A 23,922-nucleotide genomic window follows, 5' to 3' on the forward strand; every position below is an offset into this window, starting at 1 on the left:
TTTTATTAAATTTATAGGTAAATATAGAACAATTATTTTCAATATTTTTTTTAAAAAAAAAGGTAGAATAAGGATAATTCTAAAAATATAAAGGAGTTTAATAAATATTGGAAAGAGAATGAGATGATTGGATAATATTCTTGTAATAAATTTAATAAATACACTTCCTAAATTTGAGCATTACAATAATATCTATTTATTGATTTTATAGTAAATTTCTCAGAAAGACTATAGTCATACAATACCCCCATCCCCACGCGCCCTCCACCCCACCCTCGACACGCTCGAATTATTACTCATTTCAAGTTTCACCCCACTCCTTCCTCTCAATTTCTATTTAATAAAAAATAAAATAAAATTCTATTTCCTTAAGAAAAAAATCATTTTAAAAATAAAAAAGTTTGATTTTTGAACATTTTTAGAAAAATATGAAAAGAAGAAAAATAAAAAATAAATGTTTTTATACATTTTCTTACCCATTTAACTTATTTTTCTTTTTTAAAAGATTAAACAATTTAAAATATATGTTTTTCATTAATTTAATTATATTTAATTTAATAGGATTCAATCCAATTTAATAGAAATGAAATTTAAGATACAATTTTTTAAGTTTAAGGCCACGCGCTAGCATTGCGAGTGAGGGTGTTGTTTTAATGTTTTTACAACCACTAACAGAGCAGAGATTTATAGCCAACACTCATGGACTTTTTTCACTTTGCTCTCACTGTCTCTCTCTCACACACACTTTCTCTCTCTAGAATTTTCTCTCCCTTAAAAACCCTAATTTTTTTTTCTTTTTTGGTTTTTTGGTTTTTTAACTTTCCCAAAGGGGAGAGAGAGAGAGTAGGGTTTAATTTTTTTTTTCCTCTCTCTTCTCTTCACCTGGAAATTTTGGAGGTACAGACCAGATAAAACCCAAAGCAAACCCTAATCTCATCCTGCTTTTCCACAAGCCCTAGTTTTCAATTTCACCAGAATCCGCCAAAAGCCCTGGTTCCAGACCTCAAAAATACATGCCCTAGAAGTTATCACCATGTTCTGGGCAGCTGAGCCCACTTCACTGAGGTAGGTAAAGCAATTTTAATGTTCCACATTACTCCTTTTGATTTATTCATCACCTGGGCTTGTCTTGATTTGGTGTCTTTGTCAACATGTGAATTCAATTGGGGTCTGCATCTTTTTGCCCAGCTAGGGTTTTGATCATTTTGGGTTTTTTGATTTTTGTCTGTTGTTTTGTGCTTTTCAAGATTTTGGGGGGTTTTGTGTGGTATGGTGTAGCTGAGGGAGGGGAGTGGGGGAGCATGGAAGGACACGAGCGTGAGCTGCTGTTGGCGTGCGTGGTCTCAGGGACGCTTTTCTCGGTTCTGAGTGTAGCGTCGCTTTGTATACTCTGGGCAGTCAATTGGCGGCCGTGGCGGATTTATAGGTAAATTTTGTGATTTCGAATTTATATGCTGCTGTTGTTGGTTTTGCCCAATTTAATTCAACTGGATCAATGCAACTTTTTGGTGTGATGGGGTTGGTTTATAATTGAAGGCAGCATCTATGTTTAGCAGCTTAATAATGCAAAATTGTTGTTTTTAAGCTTAAATGTGGTTAAATGCTAATTAATGGGATGCAGTTGTGATTCATTTCGTAGCAGTTTTAAATGGAGTAATTTTATATTAATTTCTTGTTTGATATTATTTCTATTGGATGATGGATATGTGACATGGTCAGCAGAGTGGTAAGATGAAATGGAAATGGCATAGAGAATGGAGGGGGGAACTATTTGCCGGGAGACTTAATGAGAAGTTTGGGAAAATGGTGTGAGGAATCAAAATAGGTTATGGGAGGAAGAAATAAAGAAGCTTGGGAGCAATGTTCATAAAAGGAAAGACTCTAGAGAAATAGAAGCAAACATTGGAAAACTGTGGGAAATGCTTATTTCTTTCTTTTATCTTTTATTTTTGGAATGATTTCAACTCAGAAGTTGCTGCAATGTGTGTAAAACTTTTGGACTTCTTACACCTTTATTTCAAAAACACATTGAATGTTTTTCTTGATTTGTACATTCAATATTTTTGGTGTTGATGGATATTTCTGTACTGAATTCGTACTGTCGAAAATCTATTAACTGTTCAAGTTATCAATGAATACACTCTCAAGTTAGTATTAACATATCTTTATCATTATCCATTTCGATATCATTGGTGGCATTTCAACCAATTTCTAATATTCACATCTACTAAAACCCTAATACTTAATCGTTATTCTTTCTGGGTTTTACTATAAGAAAGAATTGATATCTTGTATGTTTATGTAAGCATGGCTGTGAATTTTGAAGCTCGTGATGGTAAACTTCTTTTTATTTTATTTTTTATGAGGCATCTGGTTTGCCTTCGTTCCTCAGCTCTTTCTTCCTTTACTTAATGTCTGATAATATTGTTGCTTCTTCCTTGACAATTAATGTAAGTTATTTATTTTGTGGTTGGTAATTAATATCTAGTGCATTCTTGTTTTATGTGTTCATCGCTATCCTCCCTTGATGCAGTAATTTCCAAACACAGTGGTGCCATTTTTTATTTTCTCATCTTTTTTAATTATTTTTGTACATTTGCATTTCAGTTGGATTTTTGCCAGAAAATGGCCAGATATCTTACAGGGGCCTCAGCTTGGCTTATTGTGTGGGATGCTGTCTCTCTCTGCTTGGATATTTGTTATTTCTCCGATTGTGATGCTTATTATATGGGGATGCTGGTTGATAATGATATTGGGTCGAGATATAATTGGTTTGGCTGTAATAATGGCTGGCATTGCTCTTTTGTTGGCATTCTATTCAATCATGCTTTGGTGGAGAACACAATGGCAAAGCTCAAGTATGTATTTGGTGACCTTTTAATTCTTTAATATGTCAACATTTTGTTTTCTGTAGGCAAAAAATACCCTACTCCAATTATTTATTTATTTATTTTAAATCTTGTTATTAGCCAAATTCTTATCTGAAACTTCAGACTATCAAGAATATGAACATTTTCTTCCATTTGAATAATGAGTTCAATTTTGGACCTTTGTTCCACAGTAAACATACCCCCTTTCTTAAGCAATCTGATAATGTGCACACTCATATAAAAGAATCAGATTAAGGAATGGAGCCAAAGTAAGTCACACTTCCTTTGACTTTCAGAAACAAACATTAGAGTTCTTGGTAGATAGAAGAACGAACCTATGTTCAGAACCTCATAGCAGATTCACTGATACAAAAGATTCAATTCGTAGCAGAAAACTGCTGTTTGTCTCAGACACCAGAAGATATCTACTTGTTCTAATCCACTGTGTAAAAAAAGGGGGAAAAAGCAACACCAAGAACAACTATAATTCAGTATTTCCCATTAAAAAAAAACTGGTCAAGCTTGTCTCATTGTGAGAGAATGTAAGACATTTGCATCTGACAGAAATGGAACTGATTTATTGCAACACAGAAGGACAATGCTAACACCTATAAAAATTCTATAAAAAATACAGACACAGTAAGCTTGAGCCTGACACTCAGAGGGCCAGAGAGGGTTTGTGGGGCACTTTGGGCTGTCTATTTGGTTTGTAAAATTATCATTTTTTTTCTGCATGGAGTGAACTGCTCTGCTAACAAGTCAAGAAATTGGAAGGATGATCTGTAAATTGTGGCTAATTAGAGATAGGGATGAAGGAAGGGACGGAGAGAACTGAATTTTGTTAGTAATTACAACATTGCAGGCAAGAATAGGATTATCACTGTCTGCATTTTCCAACTTAGGAAGAAATTGCATTTTGTTCAACTAATTATGGATTCTTAGTCATAAGGGTTTGACTAAAGCTTTGGTTACTGGTTCTTGACTTGATGTAGCCATCATCTTTCCAAGACTTTGGTTTGACGCCTAGGAACCTAAATAGATCGTGTTATAAGGATTTTCAAATCTCACCTCAAATAGTTGGTATGAGTTCTTTCTGAGTTAACTAGGTCTTGAGTTCACTAGCTCTTAAGTAATGGATAAGGTAAATATTTTTTGACAAGCAAATAAGATGTTATAACAAGTGTGTCAAAAAGGAGTGCAACCCATGTTTAGTGGGATGTGCACAAGGATCACTTCAAACAAAATAGGCAAATATAGAAGGTGAGAGAACATACAAAAAGATAGAATAGAAAGGCAGATGGAATTAGATAATAGGGCAATAAAGGGAGAACAAATATGATAGAAAGAGAGGAAAAGAAAGAGTTAATGGATACGTAAAGTAACAAGGAAGGGGCATGGTTTTTTTTTTTTTGTTGATTTCTTAGTCTTTTTCTCATAGAAGGAAGTGGAAGAGGGAATGAACAGTACTGTTTTTGTGGAACTTGAGTTGACCCTTTGTGTTATTTTTCTTGAGATAATTTATTATTTATTTTTTCATACTAACCTTATTTTACATAACAGGGGCTGTAGCTGCTCTTCTTCTCGTGGCTGTTGCCCTGCTCTGTGCATACGAACTTTGTGCTGTCTATGTTACAGCAGGTGCAAGTGCAGCTGAGCGATATTCACCTTCTGGCTTCTTTTTTGGTGTATCAGCAATTGCCTTAGCAATCAACATGCTCTTTATTTGCAGAATGGTCTTTAATGGTAAGCCTTACAAGTTCTCCATCCTAATGGTTTTATTTATTTATTTCTCAATTGCAGAGATTTGGGTTATTTATTTATTTGGGCCATAAAGTGCACATGGCGTGAATATTGCTGACGTGATAAATTGAAAACATTTTGAGCAGTTTATCTTTTTGTAACTCTTTTCTAAATCTTTCTTTACAGGAAATGGCTTAGATGTGGACGAATATGTGCGGAGAGCATACAAATTTGCCTACTCTGATTGTATCGAAATGGGTCCTCTGGCTTGCTTACCAGAACCACCAGACCCCAATGAGTTATATCCTCGACAATCTAGTAGGCAAGCCATTAAATATTGTCTTAGTTGGAATTTGTGTATTTTATTTGTTATTGCTTCATTCTATTATTGTCACTGGTTAAGCTACTGTTTGGACACGTGTTTTATAATGTTAATAGCTGCATCTCTCATCTCACAAGAAATGTTCACATGAAACCTGGTCAGCCGGTGATGCTGATCAGCATTTTTCCCCAGAATTTAAATTTTTTTCTCCACATATACAATGAGTTCAGAATCAATAGTGTGTATTTATTCTGTCAGATCTTGCACTTGCTCTCTTAAAACCTTTTTTGCTTGCATGTCTATAATGTTCTGATAGGGATTCACATATGTAGGGCTTCACATCTTGGCCTTCTATACCTTGGGTCGCTTTTAGTGCTGCTTGTGTACTCCATTTTATATGGACAAACGGCAATGGAGGCACAATGGCTGGGGGCCATTACATCAGCTGCTGTTATCATTCTTGGTAGGTCACTAACTACTGTGTTTGCATGTGTTGACCATTGGCATTTTCCTATGTTTGCATTTTGTGAAATATATGGTGCTAATTTTTTTCACCTCCATTTATTCATTTCAAGATTGGAATATGGGGGCATGCTTGTATGGGTTTCAGCTCCTTAAAAGTCGCGTTGTAGCACTTTTTGTTGCTGGCTTGTCTCGGGTTTTCCTCATTTGCTTTGGAGTACACTACTGGTTTGTTCCTTAATTAGAATTGAACAAATTTATTATGATGCTGCTTTTTTTGTTAACCATTCTATTATCATATTTGATACCATCTTTCACTCCCTTTCAGGTATTTGGGACATTGTATAAGTTATGCAGTTGTGGCATCTGTCCTGTTAGGTGCTGTTGTTTCCCGTCATCTATCAGCTACAAATCCACTAGCTGCAAGGAGAGATGCCTTACAGAGTACAGTCATTCGCTTGAGGGAGGGATTTCGTAGGAAAGAACAGAACAGTTCAGCTAGCTCTTCGGAAGGTTGTGGTTCAAGTGTGAAACGCAGTAGTAGTGCTGAAGCTGGCCACCTTGGTAATGTTATTGAAACTAGTAGCAGAAGTGCTGCACAGTGCATAGGTGATGCTAGTAATTGGAATAATGTTATGTATGGAACTGCTAGTTCCCATGAAGGAATTAACAGTGATAAGAGCATAGATAGTGGGAGACCAAGTTTAGCTTTACGTAGCAGTTCCTGTCGTTCAGTTGCTCAAGAGCCTGAAGCAGGGGGTTCTACTGACAAAAATTTTGATCACAATAGCTGTTTGGTGGTTTGCTCTAGTAGTGGTCTTGAAAGCCAAGGCTATGAGTCAAGTGCATCAACTTCAGCAAATCAACAATTGCTAGATTTGAATTTAGCTCTTGTTTTCCAGGAAAAGTTGAACGACCCTATGGTTACATCTATGTTGAAAAAGAGGGCAAGACAAGGTGATCGTGAATTAACTAGTTTATTACAAGATAAAGGATTGGATCCTAATTTTGCGATGATGCTGAAGGAGAAGAGCTTGGATCCAACTATTTTGGCATTATTGCAGAGAAGTAGTTTGGATGCAGATAGGGATCATCGTGATAATACTGATATCACCATCATTGACTCCAACAGTGTGGACAATGGATTGCTTAATCAAATTTCTTTGTCAGAAGAACTGAGACTAAAAGGGCTGGAAAAGTGGCTTCAATGGTCCAGATTTGTCCTGCACCACATAGCAGGTACTCCAGAGCGAGCATGGGTTCTCTTTAGTTTTATCTTCATCCTCGAAACAGTCATTATGGCTATTTTCCGCCCCAAGACAGTTAAACTTGTAAATTCTAAGCATGAACAGGTGAGAAAGGCCTCTATGTACCTCAATTTTCTTTTTGTTATTAGTGAATTGGCTTATAGATGTATGCTAGTTTGAATATTATTTGGCATTTTCTTTTGGTTGCTGATGTTGGAATTTGATTCAAAAAAAAAAAAACTTTTGTAGTTCGAATTTGGCTTTGCGGTGTTGTTGTTATCTCCTGTTATCTGTTCAATCATGGCTTTCCTTCGGTCACTTCAAGCAGAAGAAATGGCCATGACGACAAAACCCCGGAAGGTACACTCTTGACATATCTGTGCTGTGTCATTATATTGGACATTTAACTTTCTTAAATCAGTTATATTTAAATTTTGATAGATACTTTTGTAACGGATTAAATTGAATGGGTTAGGGCAGGCATTATCATTAAGTTGTTGTGACTGATTATTTGTTAAGGTGGTTACATTTGAGATACAGTTATGGGCATGTTGATGGTACTGGTTTTATTTCTTGCAGGGTGGTAATCCTTAAAGTTGCTTTTGAAAATGTATTTATTCTCTTGCTAAACTGGTTATATCTTGAGCTCTTGATAGAAATTCTGTCTCTGGAGGATGTGCATATTGTGCTATTTTTGTTTCAACTATGCTATTTTGTGGTATTTCCTTGAAAATATAACATTATTGATTATGGTATTGTATTATTATTATTCTTATTCTTCTTGTTATTGTAGTTTTTGTTGTTGTTATCTGATGAAGGAAAATTACAAGCTAGAGACATGTGAGGTATACCAGTCATTTGGACTAGTTGTCCCATCCAAAGGAAGATAATCTCTTATAACAAAAAAAACGAGATAAAGAGAATTTTGTACAATAGTCATCTTTAAACAACTTGGCAAAGAGCTCTTTAAATCTGTAGTACGATACTCATCTTTAAACACTTTCTCATTCCCCTCTTTCAACAAAGATTGGAGTCAATATTGACACTTTTCTCCTTTAATTCCAACCTCTCACATGCCAAACTCAGAAGTGGATCTTTAATTGTCCCAAGAAGAATCCATTTGAAACCTAAAAATTGTGAATAAAAGATCCCATGATAACCTAGCCTTGTCACAATGAATAAGGATGTGGTTGACAATTTCCTCGGCCATTATACACAACATTTGTTAACTAAGAACCATGTTTTTCATCCGCCAATCAATAGTAAGAGTCATCTCTTGAGTAGTCTCACAAACAAACAAACAAGCCCTTAAAGTTGCACTGGAGCCCTAGACCACCTTTGTGGGAAATACATTTTTTTTTTTTTAAGGATAGACAAAAAGGAGAATATATTAAAAGTGCTAAAAGAACTAGCACACAAAATTACACAAGACGTATATAATGGGCATCAAGAGGCAAAACAAAAAATCTACTCCCTTTGTCAATAGAAACCCAACCAATCTATCAAATCAAATGAAGGCATAGAGCCTTTATCCATGAACACCTTGAGCCACAAATAGAAATTATTAAGTGCTTTTGAGGTTTTGGTTTGACATCTTCTCATTTTCAAATGCTTTTCAGCTTCTTTCCTTCTAGATAGTCCAAAAAATGTATAAGGGAGTGACTCTCCACCCCTTCTTTTCACCTTTTTCCAAAAAAAAAGCCATACTACCTTAAGCGAGTCTCACTAGCAAGGTAGAAATAACCCACAAAATTTTGAATAATGAGAATAACAACTGCCATAAAATCCTAGCCTTGCCATAATGTAGAAGAATGTGATAAGTGGATTCTTCCTTTTTGCATAGAGCACACCTATTAATGACCGACCTCTTATTTAAAACTAGTCCAAAGCCAACACCTTACCCCAACATGCCTCCCAAGCACAAAAGCTTGCCTTAGACAATTCCAAATTATCCTTAATGGAAAAGGAATGACATAATCTGTCTCCAGAATAGAATAAAGGGCTTATGAAAAAAAAATTGTTGATGGTTGTTTAACAATTAGCTGACAAAAACTTAATGAAAGGTTTTAGTTGTGTGAATTGCCATGAAATCATTTTTGGCTTGTTTTGGTTTTGGTTTTTAAAATATAAAAATTGCAATCACTTCCTCAATCAGGAACTTCTTCTAAACCTTTTTGTTTTCTAATTATTTTGGTTACTCTTTTACATTGTTTTCATGGTTTTGTCTATATTCAGATCCCACTTGTTGCAATGTGCATTCATTTAGCCTAATGTTTTTTAGTGCTAATGTACTCTACACTCACATTTGGTATGTTTATTATTCATGCATTTTCAGCTCTTGTATTTCTCTGAGACTTCTAATTGTGTTTGCTTTGAATCCGATGTTTATACTTGCTACATTTTTTCAGTATGGTTTTATTGCTTGGCTGCTAAGCACGTGCGTTGGCTTGCTGCTATCCTTCTTGAGGTATGCGCCTTGTTATATTTGAATAATCCATCTTTCATCTTTTGACATATGTGATATTGTGTATGAAGATAGCATTTTATGTGATCCGTTGCTCCACACTCTTACTAATCTATTATCTTCATCTATCAAAGAAAGGACAAAAAATGATTTTGTTGCAGCACTGTAAGTTAATGTTGAATGATTGATTTATGTTTTTATGGACGGACAAGCTCATCTAACTTCTCCTTTCATGATTTTCGTTTTGGAGTTGTATTATCATGAAGGTCCATAGAACATTCGTTGATTTTTTAATACCATGATGAAGGCTAGGCACTATCTTTTACATATGTCTAACACTCAGTTGCGTTTTTCTCATATGAACCTTAATCTTTCACTCTCATTTTTAACCACTTTTTGTATGTATTGTTTATAGAGTTAAAGTTGTATGTGCTTATTTGGTTATGTTACTGCTGTAGTGACTCATCAACTTTATTTTATTTATAATTAGAATAATTCTTTTTGCCTATAAGTCTCTGAAAAAAAATCATGTTTTATCTTTGTGGACATGGTTTGGGACATAGATACTAGGATACATGCAAAGTATTGAGGAGTCATTTCTGGTCAAGCTTCCAGAATAAGCTTTTTTAATGTTTAAGCCCTTACTGCTTTTGCTTTGAGTTTGAATGAATAGACTGAAAGAATTCTGGATCCAAGGTGTATGAGTCCTGATTTATAGGACTAGTGTCAGGTAAATACAAATGATAGGAAAATAAGAATTAGTTCTGTAAGGGTACACCAGTAACATTATTGCAGATCATGGCTGTGGCATTGGCAACAGTGATTTTGTGTTGTTGATGGTTGTGGTTGTGGCATGAGGAAAATGCATGGTTTCTTCTCCTGAAAACAATATTTTGTCTTGCAATATTTATTTTGTTTTGTTTTTTTAATCTTAGCTAACAGCCAAATTTTTTGCTACTGAGAGACCACTTTTCTGTCCATTATGAGAGACTGCAAATGCCCTTTTGCTTTTCTGCTTTAGAAAGCTCAGTGTTTGCTTTAAAAATGCTAATTGGATGGTTCGTATAGTATTCCTTATGCCTTAATGGTTTTTTTCCCCAACTGTGCATTCATTTTCATTGACTGGTGTGGCTGTACAAATGCATTCCTTGTGGACTAATAAAAAAAATGTCCACAGGGTAATATGATATTACATGAATTTAAAGTTTTTTTACTTCATAAATGAAATTATGATTATTGTTTTGTCTCAATTAAATATTCACATGAGTTATTTGAAAATTGGTTTTTCTTCTTTTTCCATTTTTTCCCCTTTGTGGTTTCCTTTCTATTCTTTTTTGGATGCTGCACTTATTCTTAGCTGATTCCATGAATTATAAACCAACAAACTAAAAAAATGCACTTTTCCATTTTAGTGTATAACTAGGCTTTAGGTTCTTGATTCTTGTGATTACATAATTAAACTTTGGTTTTAATGTATTTGTTTTTGGAGAAACCATTTCTGGATTCTGGGGTGTCTCAAAGTTGCAATTCTAGCATTGATCTTCATAGTGCTGTTGTTAAGCTAGATATGCCATTTTTTATGGCCTAATTCATGCCATCTAGGTAGCTGTATAGTGGAGTGAAAATTTTGATATGGTATCAAAGTTAGTTGATTTTATATTTACTTTTTGAACTCTCGATGAACAAATAATGTTTCATCTCAACTCAATATGTATATACATGTCTATTATGTTTGGGAAGTGAATGACTTGACTTAATCAGTATGTTTGTTGGAAAAGTTGCTGCATGTGATCTCTGTTACTTTTCCATCATTGATGATAATATTTTATGCATCAACCTTTTTATCTGTTATAACACTGGTGTTAGCTTATTTACCCTGTCATTTATTGGGTTTTGTAATTTTTCTGCAGCAAATCATCAGTTCTTCTAGGATTGTCCTTGACTTTTCCACTCATGGTGGCGTGCCTTTCTGTTTCTATTCCTATATGGATCCATAATGGCTACCAGTTTTGGGTTCCACGAGTAGAATCTGCAGGTCATCCAGGACATCATCGAACTCCAGGGAAAAAGGAGGTTTGTTTTTCTTGTTTTCTCTTCCCTCTTCATTTTTTTACATAATCACCAAACATCTGTAATTTCCGAAGTCATTCATGAGGTCTTAGTAGGTGCTGTTGCACCTTACCCAACTCATATACCTGATAACCATGACACACATGTGAACATGTATTCTTTCTGATATGTGATAATTATTTGTCAATATCCCATTTTATGATGGTTGTCTGGTTATCTCGTGCCTCTTTGGTTTTACTAGTTGAACTTTTGTTGATTTCATGCCTTTACCTTAAGAGATCTCTGCACTTCATATGACTGATTCTCCAATAAATATAAAGAGATACATGCAGCATATGCATATATGTTTCTTATTTTTCATGTTAAATTTGCTCCATTTTTCATCTATGTAGTTGGTTATCATCGTGGATGCATTTGTAGATGTATTGTGTCACTATTTTCTGATGCAAGTTATATACCTTAGTAATCATGGTTTTACTTGTGCCTCGACCTATATTCTTTGTGGTATAAGCTTTACTCAGGTAACTCAGGGGCCTTGGTCTTGTTAAAGATCATAGAGTTGGAAGCACTTGCTATTTCTTGTTTGTGGCGCCAGTGACACTAGTAAATGCATTGAGAGGAGAAATGTGCGGATTTGAGAGGCAGTTTTTTGTACAGTGGATTCACTCTTTGATGATTCTAAGAAGAGTTTGTGGAAAGAATGATGGAAAGATTTTGGCAGTAATGCTAGTTGCTTGGGATGCTTGCTAGTATTTTAATTCTAATATTTGCTTGTCAATTTTTCTTATCCTTTATCTTAGCAACTGCTTGGTGCTGCTTCAGCTTCTGTGTCAGACTAAATCCAAAGGATGGTTATAGATCTATGAATGCTATCATCTATGTTTTATTTCATTTATGGTAAAAAAAAAGGAAACTATATATTTTCATAAATGGCGAGGTTTCAAATGCAGAATATTATTTGTTGCCTAGATCACATAATTCTTTGATTGTTTTGGTTAGACTAACCTGAAGCAGCCTATGCATGTAATTATAATTCTAACTTCTAGGAATTTAGGCTCCCATTGATCGAAAGTTTATATTCCAAGATATTTATTGCTTTATAGTCTTAATTTTTTTCCCCAAATATCTTCTCCCTGTTTTCTTACCTAAATTTTCTTTTTGATATTTAACTCCTTTTGTTTTTTCTATCTGAATTTCCACACTGCATTCTTGTTGCCTTTTTTAGGGTGTTGTTCTTGTTATATGCATATTGGTCTTTGCTGGATCCATATTTGCTTTGGGTGCAATAGTCTCTGTCAAGCCTCTAGAGGATTTACGCTACAAGGGATGGACTGGTGATCAGAGAACCTTTACCTCTCCTTATGCATCATCTGTCTACCTTGGCTGGGCAATTGGCTCAGTCATTGCTCTAGTTGTTACTGGTGTTCTGCCAATTATATCATGGTTTGCAACTTATCGGTTCTCTCTCTCATCTGCTGTATGTGCTGGAATATTTTCTGGTAAGTTATCGCACTTGCTTCTGTCTTGACTTTTGACTCACCACCTGGTTGAAATTTTGTTTTGTAATCTATCATTTATGCTGCTCCTATTTTGTAGTTGTTCTTGTGGCATTTTGTGGTGCATCCTATTTGGAGGTTGTGAAGTCGAGGGATGACCAGGTTCCAACAAAGGGTGATTTCCTTGCTGCTTTGCTTCCTTTGGTGTGCTTTCCAGCATTGCTATCACTTTGCACTGGTTTGTATAAATGGTGAGTGAAGCACTTATGGTTTCATTTTAGCAATAGCACCATAGATCCAACATTGGGACTGATAGTGTGGGTTTTCAGATTATAGAACTTGTATAATGAGACCTTTTCATCTTCTTAATTTGTCATAAACAAATTGTTTGCAGGAAAGATGATGATTGGAAACTTTCACGAGGTGTTTATGTGTTTGTTATCATTGGCCTTCTTCTTTTGCTTGGTGCAATCTCAGCAGTTGTGGTTATAGTAGAGCCTTGGACGGTGTGTGAGTCTGACTATAATGTCCTTGGTGCGCTCTTGGTTTTCAGCTATAGAATAGCTGTCTAACTTGAATTTCTCTCTGCAATTGCAACAGATAGGGGTAGCATGCCTTTTGGTTCTTCTCTTGATCGCATTAGCTATTGGTGTCATCCACTATTGGGCTTCAAACAATTTCTATTTGACCAGGACACAAATGTTCTTTGTTTGTTTCATTGCTTTTCTTTTGGCTCTAGCAGCATTCCTGGTGGGATGGTATGAAGGTGAAAGCAGAATCTTTTAGCAGCTTATATTATTTGCTTGACCTAGTTTCTTGGAAGAACAAACTTTATAACTTTCACTTATTCTGCTTTTGTTATTGGTACTGTGTTTTTTCCCAGATAAACCCTTTGTTGGAGCGTCCGTCGGTTATTTTTCGTTTTTGTTTCTTCTTGCTGGAAGGGCATTGACAGTGAGTTATCTCGAAATAGTATCGGTTATGTTTGATTATAATGTGCTTTGCTAGATGTTGAGTAATTTCTTCTAGGTTCTTGGTTGTTTTGCTTCATCTTCACTACAAAATGAATTCCTTATCCTCAGGTGCTTCTTTCACCTCCTATTGTTGTTTATTCTCCAAGGGTACTGCCTGTATATGTTTATGATGCTCATGCAGATTGTGGAAAGAATGTCAGGTTTGTGGGAATTTTCCTGTTTAATCGCATGTCCCATTTTATATTTTTTTATTTTATGAATGCAGATTCTTTTGTTTGTTTGTCTGCTTTCTTTTATTTTTACTTTTATTTCATTGACTTGCATTGACAGTTTCAAAAATTTCTTAGTGACATCATGTAGCTTGCTATTTGTTTATTCACATTTGATGTTCTAACATGAATTCTATAACAGTGTTGCATTTCTTGTGCTTTATGGAATTGCATTGGCAACCGAGGGATGGGGTGTTGTTGCCAGTTTGAAAATTTATCCACCTTTTGCTGGTGCTGCTGTATCAGCAATTACACTGGTTGTGTCCTTTGGATTTGCTGTCTCTCGTCCATGCTTGACTCTTAAGGTTTGTGAGTTGCTTGTTGAGTGAATGATATGTTCCATGAATTTTTAGTTATCCAATTTGGAGTTTGTTTGTTATAATTATTTTGTTATATTAATAACCATCTAGAAGTAATTTTGAGTTTTTTGCCTCAAAAAAATTGTCTGTTATGGTATAACATATCCTTTTGTGTAACCAATGCATTGGCTTAATGAGACGTTATTCATGTTTTCACCAGATGATGGAGGATGCTGTTCATTTTCTTAGTAAGGAAACTGTTGTTCAAGCAATTGCTCGATCTGCTACTAAGGTGTGTTTGCTTCGATTACAAACTTGCTCCTTAGCCACAACTCTTCTATGGTTTTTCCTGGATCTTGCAAATGTGGTACTCAAGAAATCAACTCTTTTGCATCATCATTCAGCTACATATATTGCAATTTGCTTCTATTACAGTCTTTAACCTGTTATTTTAACTTATCAACTCAACTGGACTGAAGAAGCCTTATTACACTATTCTCTACATTTTGCTCTATTACAAGTGTATGTATACATGCATATATGTGTGCGGAGATAGAGATTCCAAGGAAACTAGTTTTTATCTCAGGCTGAGCCAATGAGCTAAGATAAAATGTTTTGCAAAATGGCTGCAACCCCATTGAGTGAATTTGATTTGGTCTCTGAGAACATTTACTATAGATCTAAATCATGGGGTCTACTGTAATCATAATAATTTACAATAATCCATATGTAATGTTCCACCAAACTGCTGCAAATTAGAATCCTATATGTTCCCTTAAAGTCCCTTTTTCTTTTTAAGGAGGTAAATCATCAAAACAACAAAGAATGCTAGGTTCATGTTTAATTGAATTTATTTTGTTTACTTTGCAGACTAGAAATGCTCTGTCTGGCACTTACTCAGCTCCACAGAGATCTGCTAGTTCAGCTGCTCTTTTGGTTGGAGACCCTACAGTTATGCGTGACAGAGCAGGGAACTTTGTGCTTCCCAGGGCAGATGTCATGAAACTACGAGACCGTTTGAGAAATGAAGAAGTGGCTGCAGGTTCGTTTTTCTGCAGAGTGAGAAATGGCAGGACATTTTGGCATGAATCAACCAGTGATATAGGTTACCGGAGGGAAATGTGTGCACATGCACGGATTCTTGCTTTAGAAGAGGCAATTGATACTGAATGGGTGTACATGTGGGATAAATTTGGGGGTTATTTACTTCTTTTGCTTGGTTTGACTGCTAAGGCAGAGCGTGTACAGGTGAATGATAATCATTACTGCCCTCTGCATGCTGTAAATGATTTAATTGTTAATAATACTGATTCGTCTATATTTGTGTTAATGACAGGATGAGGTCCGTCTAAGACTCTTCCTTGACAGCATAGGGTTTTCTGATCTGAGTGCCAAGAAAATTAAGAAATGGATGCCAGAGGACCGCAGGCAGTTTGAAATTATCCAGGAAAGGTTGTTGATTAAATCTCAATCGTTTTTGGATTCTCCCTTCCTACCTGCTTTGATGATTGTCCTTCCAATGTTTCTAAATCTTATTTTATATTGCATTTTCTTCCCTAGTTATATAAGAGAGAAGGAGATGGAAGAAGAAATTTTAATGCAGCGACGTGAAGAGGAAGGTAGGGGCAAAGAAAGGAGAAAAGCTCTTCTGGAGAAGGAAGAACGTAAATGGAAAGAGATAGAAGCTTCTCTGATATCCTCTATTCCAAATGCTGGCAGCCGGGAGGCTGCAGCCGTGGCTGCTGCAGTGCGTGCAGTAGGAGGTGATTCTGTTCTTGATGATTCTTTTGCACGAGAGAGGGTTTCAAGCATTGCACGGAGGATACGCATGGCTCAATTAGCTCGTCGTGCACTTCAGGTTGACTTCTTTATTTATTTTTTAATTTTTTGGTGTGTTGAATCTGTTAATATCCCTAAAAGGCCATATTGATAATTTCTTTGCTATATGCACATACACTGTAATTCATCTCTTCAGAAATGAAAGATAAAATATGAAAAATATGCTTCTTCTCAACCTGATTTGTATAAATTTGTATTAACATCCACATCTTAGAGGTTTTCTAGATAGGCTTCGCAAACTTATCTAGATGGAATCTGCATATCTTGTCAAATGCAGAAAATGGGGATGCTGTACCTACCTCAGTAGATGTGCCCATACAGCTTCACTAGATAGTTTAGCCCCAAAATTTGTCCCTGGGCTGCATTCTCTGCATGCCTTTTCTACGAACTGCCTTGTATTGTTTTTGCATGGATTGGGCAAACCCTTGGAAGGTTAAGGGTGTAGAATATTATACCTAGGCCATTAATGCATTTTATTATCTTATTTTATTTACTTTGTGCTTATTGGTGGACAGAAGGAAAGTTTGGAACTTGCCTGATGTTATCCATAGAGATCCATCCATTGTAGGAAATAAATTGTTATCTATCTGATTAGTTTCTGAGACTATTGGCTTGATTTCATTGGCAGACGGGAGTTACTGGTGCTGTATGTGTGCTTGATGATGAGCCAACAACAAGTGGCAGAAACTGTGGCCAGATTGATCCAACTATATGTCAAAGTCAAAAGGTCAGCTTCTCAATTGCTGTAACGATCCAGCCTGAGTCTGGGCCAGTTTGTCTTTTAGGAACTGAATTCCAGAAGAAGGTGTGCTGGGAAATCCTGGTAGCTGGTTCTGAACAAGGCATTGAGGCTGGACAAGTTGGACTTAGATTGATCACTAAAGGTGATAGACAAACTACCGTGGCAAAGGAGTGGAGTATCAGTGCAACAAGTATTGCAGATGGAAGGTTTTTGCAGTTTCCTTTCCTGGACAATATTGTATAGGCAATTCCTCAAGATTCTGGCACTAGCTTTTTCATCTCATTGCTTTGTCGTTTGTTTGCAGGTGGCATATTGTAACGATGACTATCGATGCTGATTTAGGTGAGGCAACTTGCTATTTAGATGGCGGTTTTGATGGCTACCAGACTGGGTTACCATTGCGTGTTGGCAATGGCATTTGGGAACAAGGAACCGAAGTATGGATTGGTGTTAGACCACCTATAGATATTGATGCATTTGGGAGGTCAGATAGTGAAGGAGCTGAATCGAAGATGCATATAATGGATGTCTTTATGTGGGGAAGGTGCTTGACTGAAGATGAGATTGCTGCCTTTTATGGTGCTATGGGTTCGGCTGAGTACAGTATGATTGATTTTCCTGAAGACAATTGGCAATGGGCAGATTCCCCTTCCAGAGTATGCACCTGATATATTTACTTTATCATATTGTAGTGATTTATATTGGTACTTTTAAAATTGGTTTCAAGATGTTAAATTTGAAGGAAGAAAATGTATTTCTACAACGATATTCATAATTTATTAGGTTGAACCTGTACACTGATTATTGCTTCATATGTTTCACTTAGGTTGATGAATGGGACAGTGATCCTGCAGAAGTAGATTTATATGACAGGGATGATGTAGATTGGGATGGTCAATATTCAAGTGGGAGGAAACGGAGGTCTGAACGTGAGGGGATGGTTGTTGATGTGGATTCTTTTGCCCGAAGGTTGAGAAAACCAAGGATGGAAACACGAGAAGAAATTAATCAACAGATGCTTTCAGTTGAACTAGCTGTCAAAGAAGCCCTCTCTGCAAGAGGAGAGACACATTTTACAGATCAGGAATTTCCTCCCAACGATCAATCATTATTTGTAGATCCAGAAAATCCCCCTTTGAGGTTGAAGGTAACTTATCTTAACTATTCTTTTCCCGTTGGCTATGATTTCTATCCTAGTTATGCTTATGTTGAAATCGACCCTAGGTTGTTTCTGAGTGGATGAGACCAACTGATATGGTGAAAGAAAGCTATTTGGATGCTGGTCCATGTTTGTTTTCTGGAGCTGCCAATCCTTCTGATGTTTGTCAGGTTTGATCTTTTTTGCAGTATGACATGCATTTTTTTTTTCCTCCAGATTTTTATGCATTCCAATAGAATAATTTTTTTATTTAGATATGTAGCTTCAAAGCTGAGTTTCTCCTGAAGTGTTATTCACCTGTCTCTTGAGCAGGGTCGACTGGGGGATTGTTGGTTTTTGAGTGCTGTTGCTGTTTTAACTGAGGTTTCACGAATATCAGAAGTGATCATTACACCTGAATATAATGAAGAAGGAATCTATACTGTTCGCTTCTGTATTCAGGTAATTATTTTATATCACAAAAGAATCTACTGATATTCTTATTCCAAGATTCAATATGCTTGTATTTTCTATTAACTATGATAATATTTCCTGTCTTCATATTCTGGAAGGCTGGTTTTGTGACAGGTGTTTTATGATGAAGAATATTTATGGTTTGGTCCAGTGATTTAGAATTTCACGTCATTTTGACTGCATGATAATCAATAACTTATGTCCCGAAATAACAAATCTAAATCAATGTAGAGGCCCAGTATTTGAGTGGATTCCAAGGAAAATTCCTCTTGGTAGGCCCTAGTCAAAAGCATTTTAGAAGTCGTTGAATAACAACTTAAGGATTTTTCCCCCCTTTTTTACATCTTTTTCCCTCTGAAGTGAGACAATTGCTTTCATAGCTCTTGTAACATCAAGATATAAGAAAACAAAGCTTCAAAGCTATAATTTTCTGAAACCTTGTTTTGAAATAGATGATACGACATCTAACATCTTGAAAGAGAACTTACACCTTATGAGCAGTAGAATAACCTAGTCCAATCTATCAAAATCTCCTTTCTACTTCCTTTCTTACCTTTTTAAAGCTCAGTTAATGACACAACAAAATCCAAAAGAAACTTTAATTAGCTGGGGATATTGGAAGAAAGAAGTAGACGTTCTTTATGTTTGTTCCCTCCCTAAAGGAGGTCTCTGCTTTGGCAAATTTATTTTATGGATTGAAGTGTGCCTGTTCATGCTTGTGGAAGGGTCTCCATGCATATAATGTGGCCTTTGGCACTTGGTCATCTTGAGGAAATTTTTGGGGACCTAATTTCTCCATCTCCATCAAAGGGAAGCTCAAAGTTGCTCTTAGAAATCCAGTAGTTGATTATCACATTCTTCCCTTGGTGCCAAATATAATTGGGTAAGGATGATGGTTCAATTTGGAAAACCTTTGGCATGGATCAAGCTGCGTGAAGACTGCTTCCACCTATCCTTTTCATTCCTCTTGTACACTCTCTAGCCCATCTGCTGGTTTATTTTGAAATTTGAGTCAAGTTCTCTTTTGGTAAACACTAACAATATATGATACTAAAGTCATTCCTTTTACATTCAGTTTGAGATTCTAATATTTATGACTTCATTTTATATTCTAGATATGGGTTTTTTTCTCCATTTTATACTTCAAGTTCGTTGTGTGGAACCTTCAGCCTAAGTGGTTGAGCAAAGAGTTAAGAGTTGAAAAAAGAATATTAAAATATTGGTTTCACTGCACTAGAATATGGGTTTTGGTGCCCTTATTATTATTTTCACGCTACATTTTTATATTAGAACTGTTTTTATAATTCTTTTGCAGGATTCTGATTAAAAAAATTATTTTGCTAGATTTGACATATGGAACCTTTTTTTAATTGAATGCTATTTATGTGCTTTACTTATTCTTTATTTTTTGTCATTAATTTAATGCTTGATCATGTGATAATAAATGAGTTATAGAGAGAACAGGATGGTAATGTCATAATCTTATTGCATTAAGCAAGTTACCATTGCCTATGCTGTTGGTCTTTCTATGGGAGATTGGGTGCAGGTGTCATTTGAGTCAAGTTAATTTTGCTTGATGTCCTGCCATAGTTGCTTCCTGACCTCTTGCAAGATTGCATTTTTTTAAGCTAATTCACATCCTTTGTTCCAAAGTCCAATTTTGCAGGAATTGAGAACCATGTAACATTGATTACCCTGTCTAATGTGTGTGTGTGTGTGTGTTAACTGGAAAAAATTATGTTGATTGGTACTGCAATGGGCATATAAACTTAAAGATGCTGAAAACTGTGTATTCTGGTTCATGATTTCTTTTCAGGGTGAGTGGGTCCCTGTTGTTGTTGATGATTGGATTCCATGTGAATCACCTGGTAAACCAGCATTTGCTACCAGTAGGAAGGGGAATGAACTGTGGGTCTCATTGTTGGAAAAGGCATATGCAAAGTTGCATGGGTCTTATGAGGCATTAGAAGGTGGGCTTGTCCAGGATGCACTTGTGGATCTCACTGGAGGTGCTGGAGAGGAGATTGACATGAGAAGTGCTCAAGCTCAGATTGATCTTGCAAGTGGAAGACTATGGTCTCAGTTGTTGCGTTTCAAACAAGAGGGATTTCTACTCGGTGCTGGGAGCCCTTCAGGCTCAGATGTGCATGTTTCTTCCAGTGGCATTGTGCAAGGGCATGCATACTCATTATTGCAGGTACATTGAAACAATGCCTGTTAAATGAGCTTATCTATCAGGATTTATCATATTCCCATTGCACAAATATAGAGAAAAATGATCTGACTTATTAACTCAGGTAAGAGAGGTAGATGGCCACAAGCTTGTTCAGGTTCGAAATCCATGGGCAAATGAAGTTGAGTGGAATGGCCCTTGGGCGGACTCATCACCTGAGTGGACTGAAAGGATGAAGCACAAGCTCAAGCATGTTCCACAGGTACTTGTCCTATTCGGCTTGCATGTCACTATGTTGTTCCTTTAAAAATTCATTGTGATGATGTAGAACATTTTACTTAATCAAAATGCACATTCCTCAATCATCAGATTATTATATTTGTGTCATCTTCATTATTTCCCAATAAAAAAATTTATGGTCATATGTCTGATCATGCTGTTGAACAGTCAAAAGATGGCATATTCTGGATGTCTTGGCAAGACTTTCAGATTCACTTCCGGTCAATATATGTTTGTCGTATCTACCCTCCAGAGATGCGCTACTCTCTCCGTGGCCAATGGCGAGGTTACAGTGCTGGTGGCTGTCAAGATTATGATACATGGCATCAAAATCCACAGTTCCACTTGAGAGCTACTGGGCCGGATGCATCATTTCCAATTCATGTATTCATTACCTTAACTCAGGTATACTCCATGATGTACCTTCAGGGTAATTTGTTTTTATATATTTATATCTTTTTTTTTTTTTGTTTATTGATAAGCAGACAGAACATCTATTAATAAAGAGTGCCAAGAAAAGGGGGCCTTTCATATATAAATCTATCATCAACTGGATTTTATAAACTCACCTGATTTTATGTTTGGTTAGGGTGTGAGCTTCTCAAGAACAACGGCTGGTTTCAGGAATTATCAATCGAGTCATGATTCAATGATGTTCTATATTGGGATGAGGATACTCAAAACTCGTGGTCGTCGTGCTGCATATAATATTTATTTACATGAATCAGTTGGGGGGACAGATTATGTCAATTCTCGAGAAATATCATGTGAAATGGTTCTGGAGCCTGATCCAAAGGGTTACACAATTGTACCTACTACTATCCACCCTGGGGAAGAAGCACCATTCGTTCTTTCTGTTTTCACCAAAGCATCGGTAACACTGGAAGCTTTATAGTATTTGATGATGGCCCTCTAGTGGGTTGCTGTCTTCAGGTTGAGAGCACAGCTGCAAAAGTTTGGATTGCTTGGGTTGTCCATGGTTTTTGCACAGCTGCAGATGAGATTCTTGAACCACAAATTGGTGCACAGAGTAACTTGGTGAGTTTCCCATCTTAAAAATTCTTCACTAGTGGATGAGTAAACTCTGTTGTATAAATTTCATGTTCCTCCCATCATCAAAGTGCCAACACCTGTGCAAGGATTCCCATACTTAAAATAAGATTTTGAATGAAAATTATAATTGCCTGATTTAGCACTGGACCAAAACTGAAACTTTTAACTTCTCATTGCCTAAGAGTTTGAAAAGGCTCGGATTTGGAAGAACTGATGTGAAGTGTATTTTAGCAGGTGTACATGATGTGGTTCTAAGCTCAGCCTGCAAGGATGCCTTTGGGTTAGTAATTCAACAAAATGGTGGTGCCCTTCTGATTTCATGGATATCCAGTGAGCTCACAGAATGGAAGATTTTATTCCTGAAGAAGCTGGAATGCATTTTTCTAGAGATGATGGATGATCATATAGAATTGGTGTTTGATGAAATTTAGAGGCTTGCTCAGCCCGTCTCTCTCTTGGATTTCACTTCTGCCTGCATCTGAGAGGGTTCTCGAAAGGTAGCTGTACATGTGTAGGTGTTGTCAAGGATATAGGTGGTGTGGTCATGTAAATGAGGGAGGAAAACAAAAAAAAAAAAAAGTAAAAAAGAAATAGGAAAATAATTTAGATATGCCTTGTTCAAAAGGAATATAGAGGAGCATTGTAGCCGCAAGAGGATTTAGAGTCTCAACTGCAATTTTGAAGTGCTTAATCGAAAAATTAGTCGGTTTTTGTACAAGTTTTTACCTTTTTGGCAATATAAGTCTCCAATTTTATATATGTACCTGTTGATCTTCATATGTTGTACTTTTCTCTCTTTTCCTTGTTGGTCTGAAAACTCCAAAGTGTTCATCAATGGTGTTTGTTAGTCTTAATTGAAGGGGTCACCAATCGGAGCAAACCATATTTCAAGGTAGTGACCTACCTCACGATTGATATGGTAGATGATAGCCTCTGCCTTCAATTTTCTTATGTTGTACATCTCTCTTTTTTTGGGTATATCAAGAAATGAAATACATCTTTTTATATTGGAGATTTAGGAAGATGATGTTTCCAAATTCTTATGTCTTACTCAAGAATTAGAAGCTTTGCAATGGACATTGCAGATTATTTGAAAACTGGAGCAGGTGAGTTATGTTCCCATATCCAAGTATCTTTTCTTTTTGTTTTTATTCTATTTATTTATTTAACTGTCCATGGAGATTGCAAGATTTGTGCTTACAGGTGATGTTTTTATTCATGGTGGTTGATCAAGAAATGGTTGCCATATACTGCTCCCCATATTGGGAAAGTTTTGAAGATTGCCTGCCCCTTTACTTTTCCTCCATTATTGCCTCTATTCTTGGCTATACCTTTCTTGGGTCTGAATCTGGGTCTCTTCTCATTTGGCCTAACTTCCTCCATGAAGCCGATGAGGTTTGTGTTTTACAGATGGGTTAGGGTTAGGGTTAGGGCTAGGGCAAGGGCTGAGACTTTCAGTTGGGATTGTTTTCACAGCCAGTATCTTAATAATATGCAATCTTTTGAGTAGTTGTTGAAACTTGATCACATGACATGTCTTAGAAATTACTCAAATCCACACATAACATAAAATCCTGGCCAAGATTCGACCTCAATGTGCTTATTAATGCCCACATGCCTCTACTTCCATAATGGTGATATATGCCAAGGTAAAAATGGTATATACCTGAATTTTTATGGTCCATATTTTACTAATGATTGAGCAGGGATTAAAAATTCACCATTGTCACGCTGAGGAAGTTAATGGAATATGAACAATCACATGGTAGAAAGGAAATGGAATAGCCTTTGAGGCCAGTGGTGAAGGGTTGGAAAGGGTTTGTGGGAGATTCAGATTCAAGTCCAGGACAAACTCACCAAAAATTAAAATAATAATAATGATAACGCTCAACCAAGGAATGCCTCTTGGGATGAATTGAGACCGTAGAAAAAGGGTTGCTGCATCAGAAACCCTAACCCTAATCACAAAATATGCTTGGGAGCCATTACTCTTATCCGATGCCTCTCTTTC

The 23,922-nt window shown here is 36.3% G+C and overlaps 1 protein-coding gene across 3 annotated transcripts; it reads left to right on the plus strand.

Annotated features, from left to right (window-relative positions):
• Positions 1–720: 720 nt before the first annotated feature.
• On the plus strand, positions 721–22,668 carry LOC100244915 (calpain-type cysteine protease DEK1). 3 transcript variants are annotated; one of them, XM_010653084.3, is made up of 32 exons: positions 721–1,065; positions 1,248–1,426; positions 2,608–2,858; positions 4,431–4,613; positions 4,797–4,932; positions 5,265–5,395; positions 5,508–5,622; positions 5,723–6,746; positions 6,891–7,001; positions 9,050–9,108; positions 11,016–11,178; positions 12,401–12,674; positions 12,772–12,922; positions 13,066–13,177; positions 13,272–13,437; positions 13,555–13,625; positions 13,754–13,845; positions 14,057–14,219; positions 14,434–14,505; positions 15,084–15,461; positions 15,550–15,665; positions 15,774–16,071; positions 16,681–17,000; positions 17,099–17,450; positions 17,621–17,941; positions 18,019–18,123; positions 18,266–18,394; positions 20,223–20,603; positions 20,704–20,841; positions 21,027–21,263; positions 21,448–21,896; positions 22,143–22,668. In XM_010653084.3, exons 2-31 carry the CDS (start codon positions 1,302–1,304, stop codon positions 21,751–21,753), a joined length of 6,480 nt encoding a protein of 2,159 aa, XP_010651386.1. In that variant the 5' UTR covers positions 721–1,065; positions 1,248–1,301; the 3' UTR covers positions 21,754–21,896; positions 22,143–22,668. The 3 variants fall into 3 exon arrangements, with proteins under 3 accessions (XP_010651386.1, XP_010651385.1, XP_002285732.1); XM_010653083.3 differs by having other exon boundaries at positions 22,146–22,668; XM_002285696.5 differs by having other exon boundaries at positions 1,279–1,426; positions 22,146–22,668.
• The last annotated feature ends 1,254 nt before the right edge of the window (positions 22,669–23,922 follow it).

Source organism: Vitis vinifera, chromosome 6 (genome assembly GCF_030704535.1).
Source record: "Vitis vinifera cultivar Pinot Noir 40024 chromosome 6, ASM3070453v1".
Lineage (NCBI taxonomy): Eukaryota > Viridiplantae > Streptophyta > Magnoliopsida > Vitales > Vitaceae > Vitis > Vitis vinifera.

Coding starts and splice junctions, on each gene's coding strand:
- LOC100244915 (XM_010653084.3), top strand. CDS start 1,302: ATGGAAGGACACGAGCGTGAGCTGCTGTTGGCGTGCGTGGTCTCAGGG. Junction 17,451..17,620: donor GGGCAGATTCCCCTTCCAGA/GTATGCACCTGA, acceptor TGTTTCACTTAG/GTTGATGAATGGGACAGTGA. Junction 21,264..21,447: donor TATTCATTACCTTAACTCAG/GTATACTCCATG, acceptor ATGTTTGGTTAG/GGTGTGAGCTTCTCAAGAAC.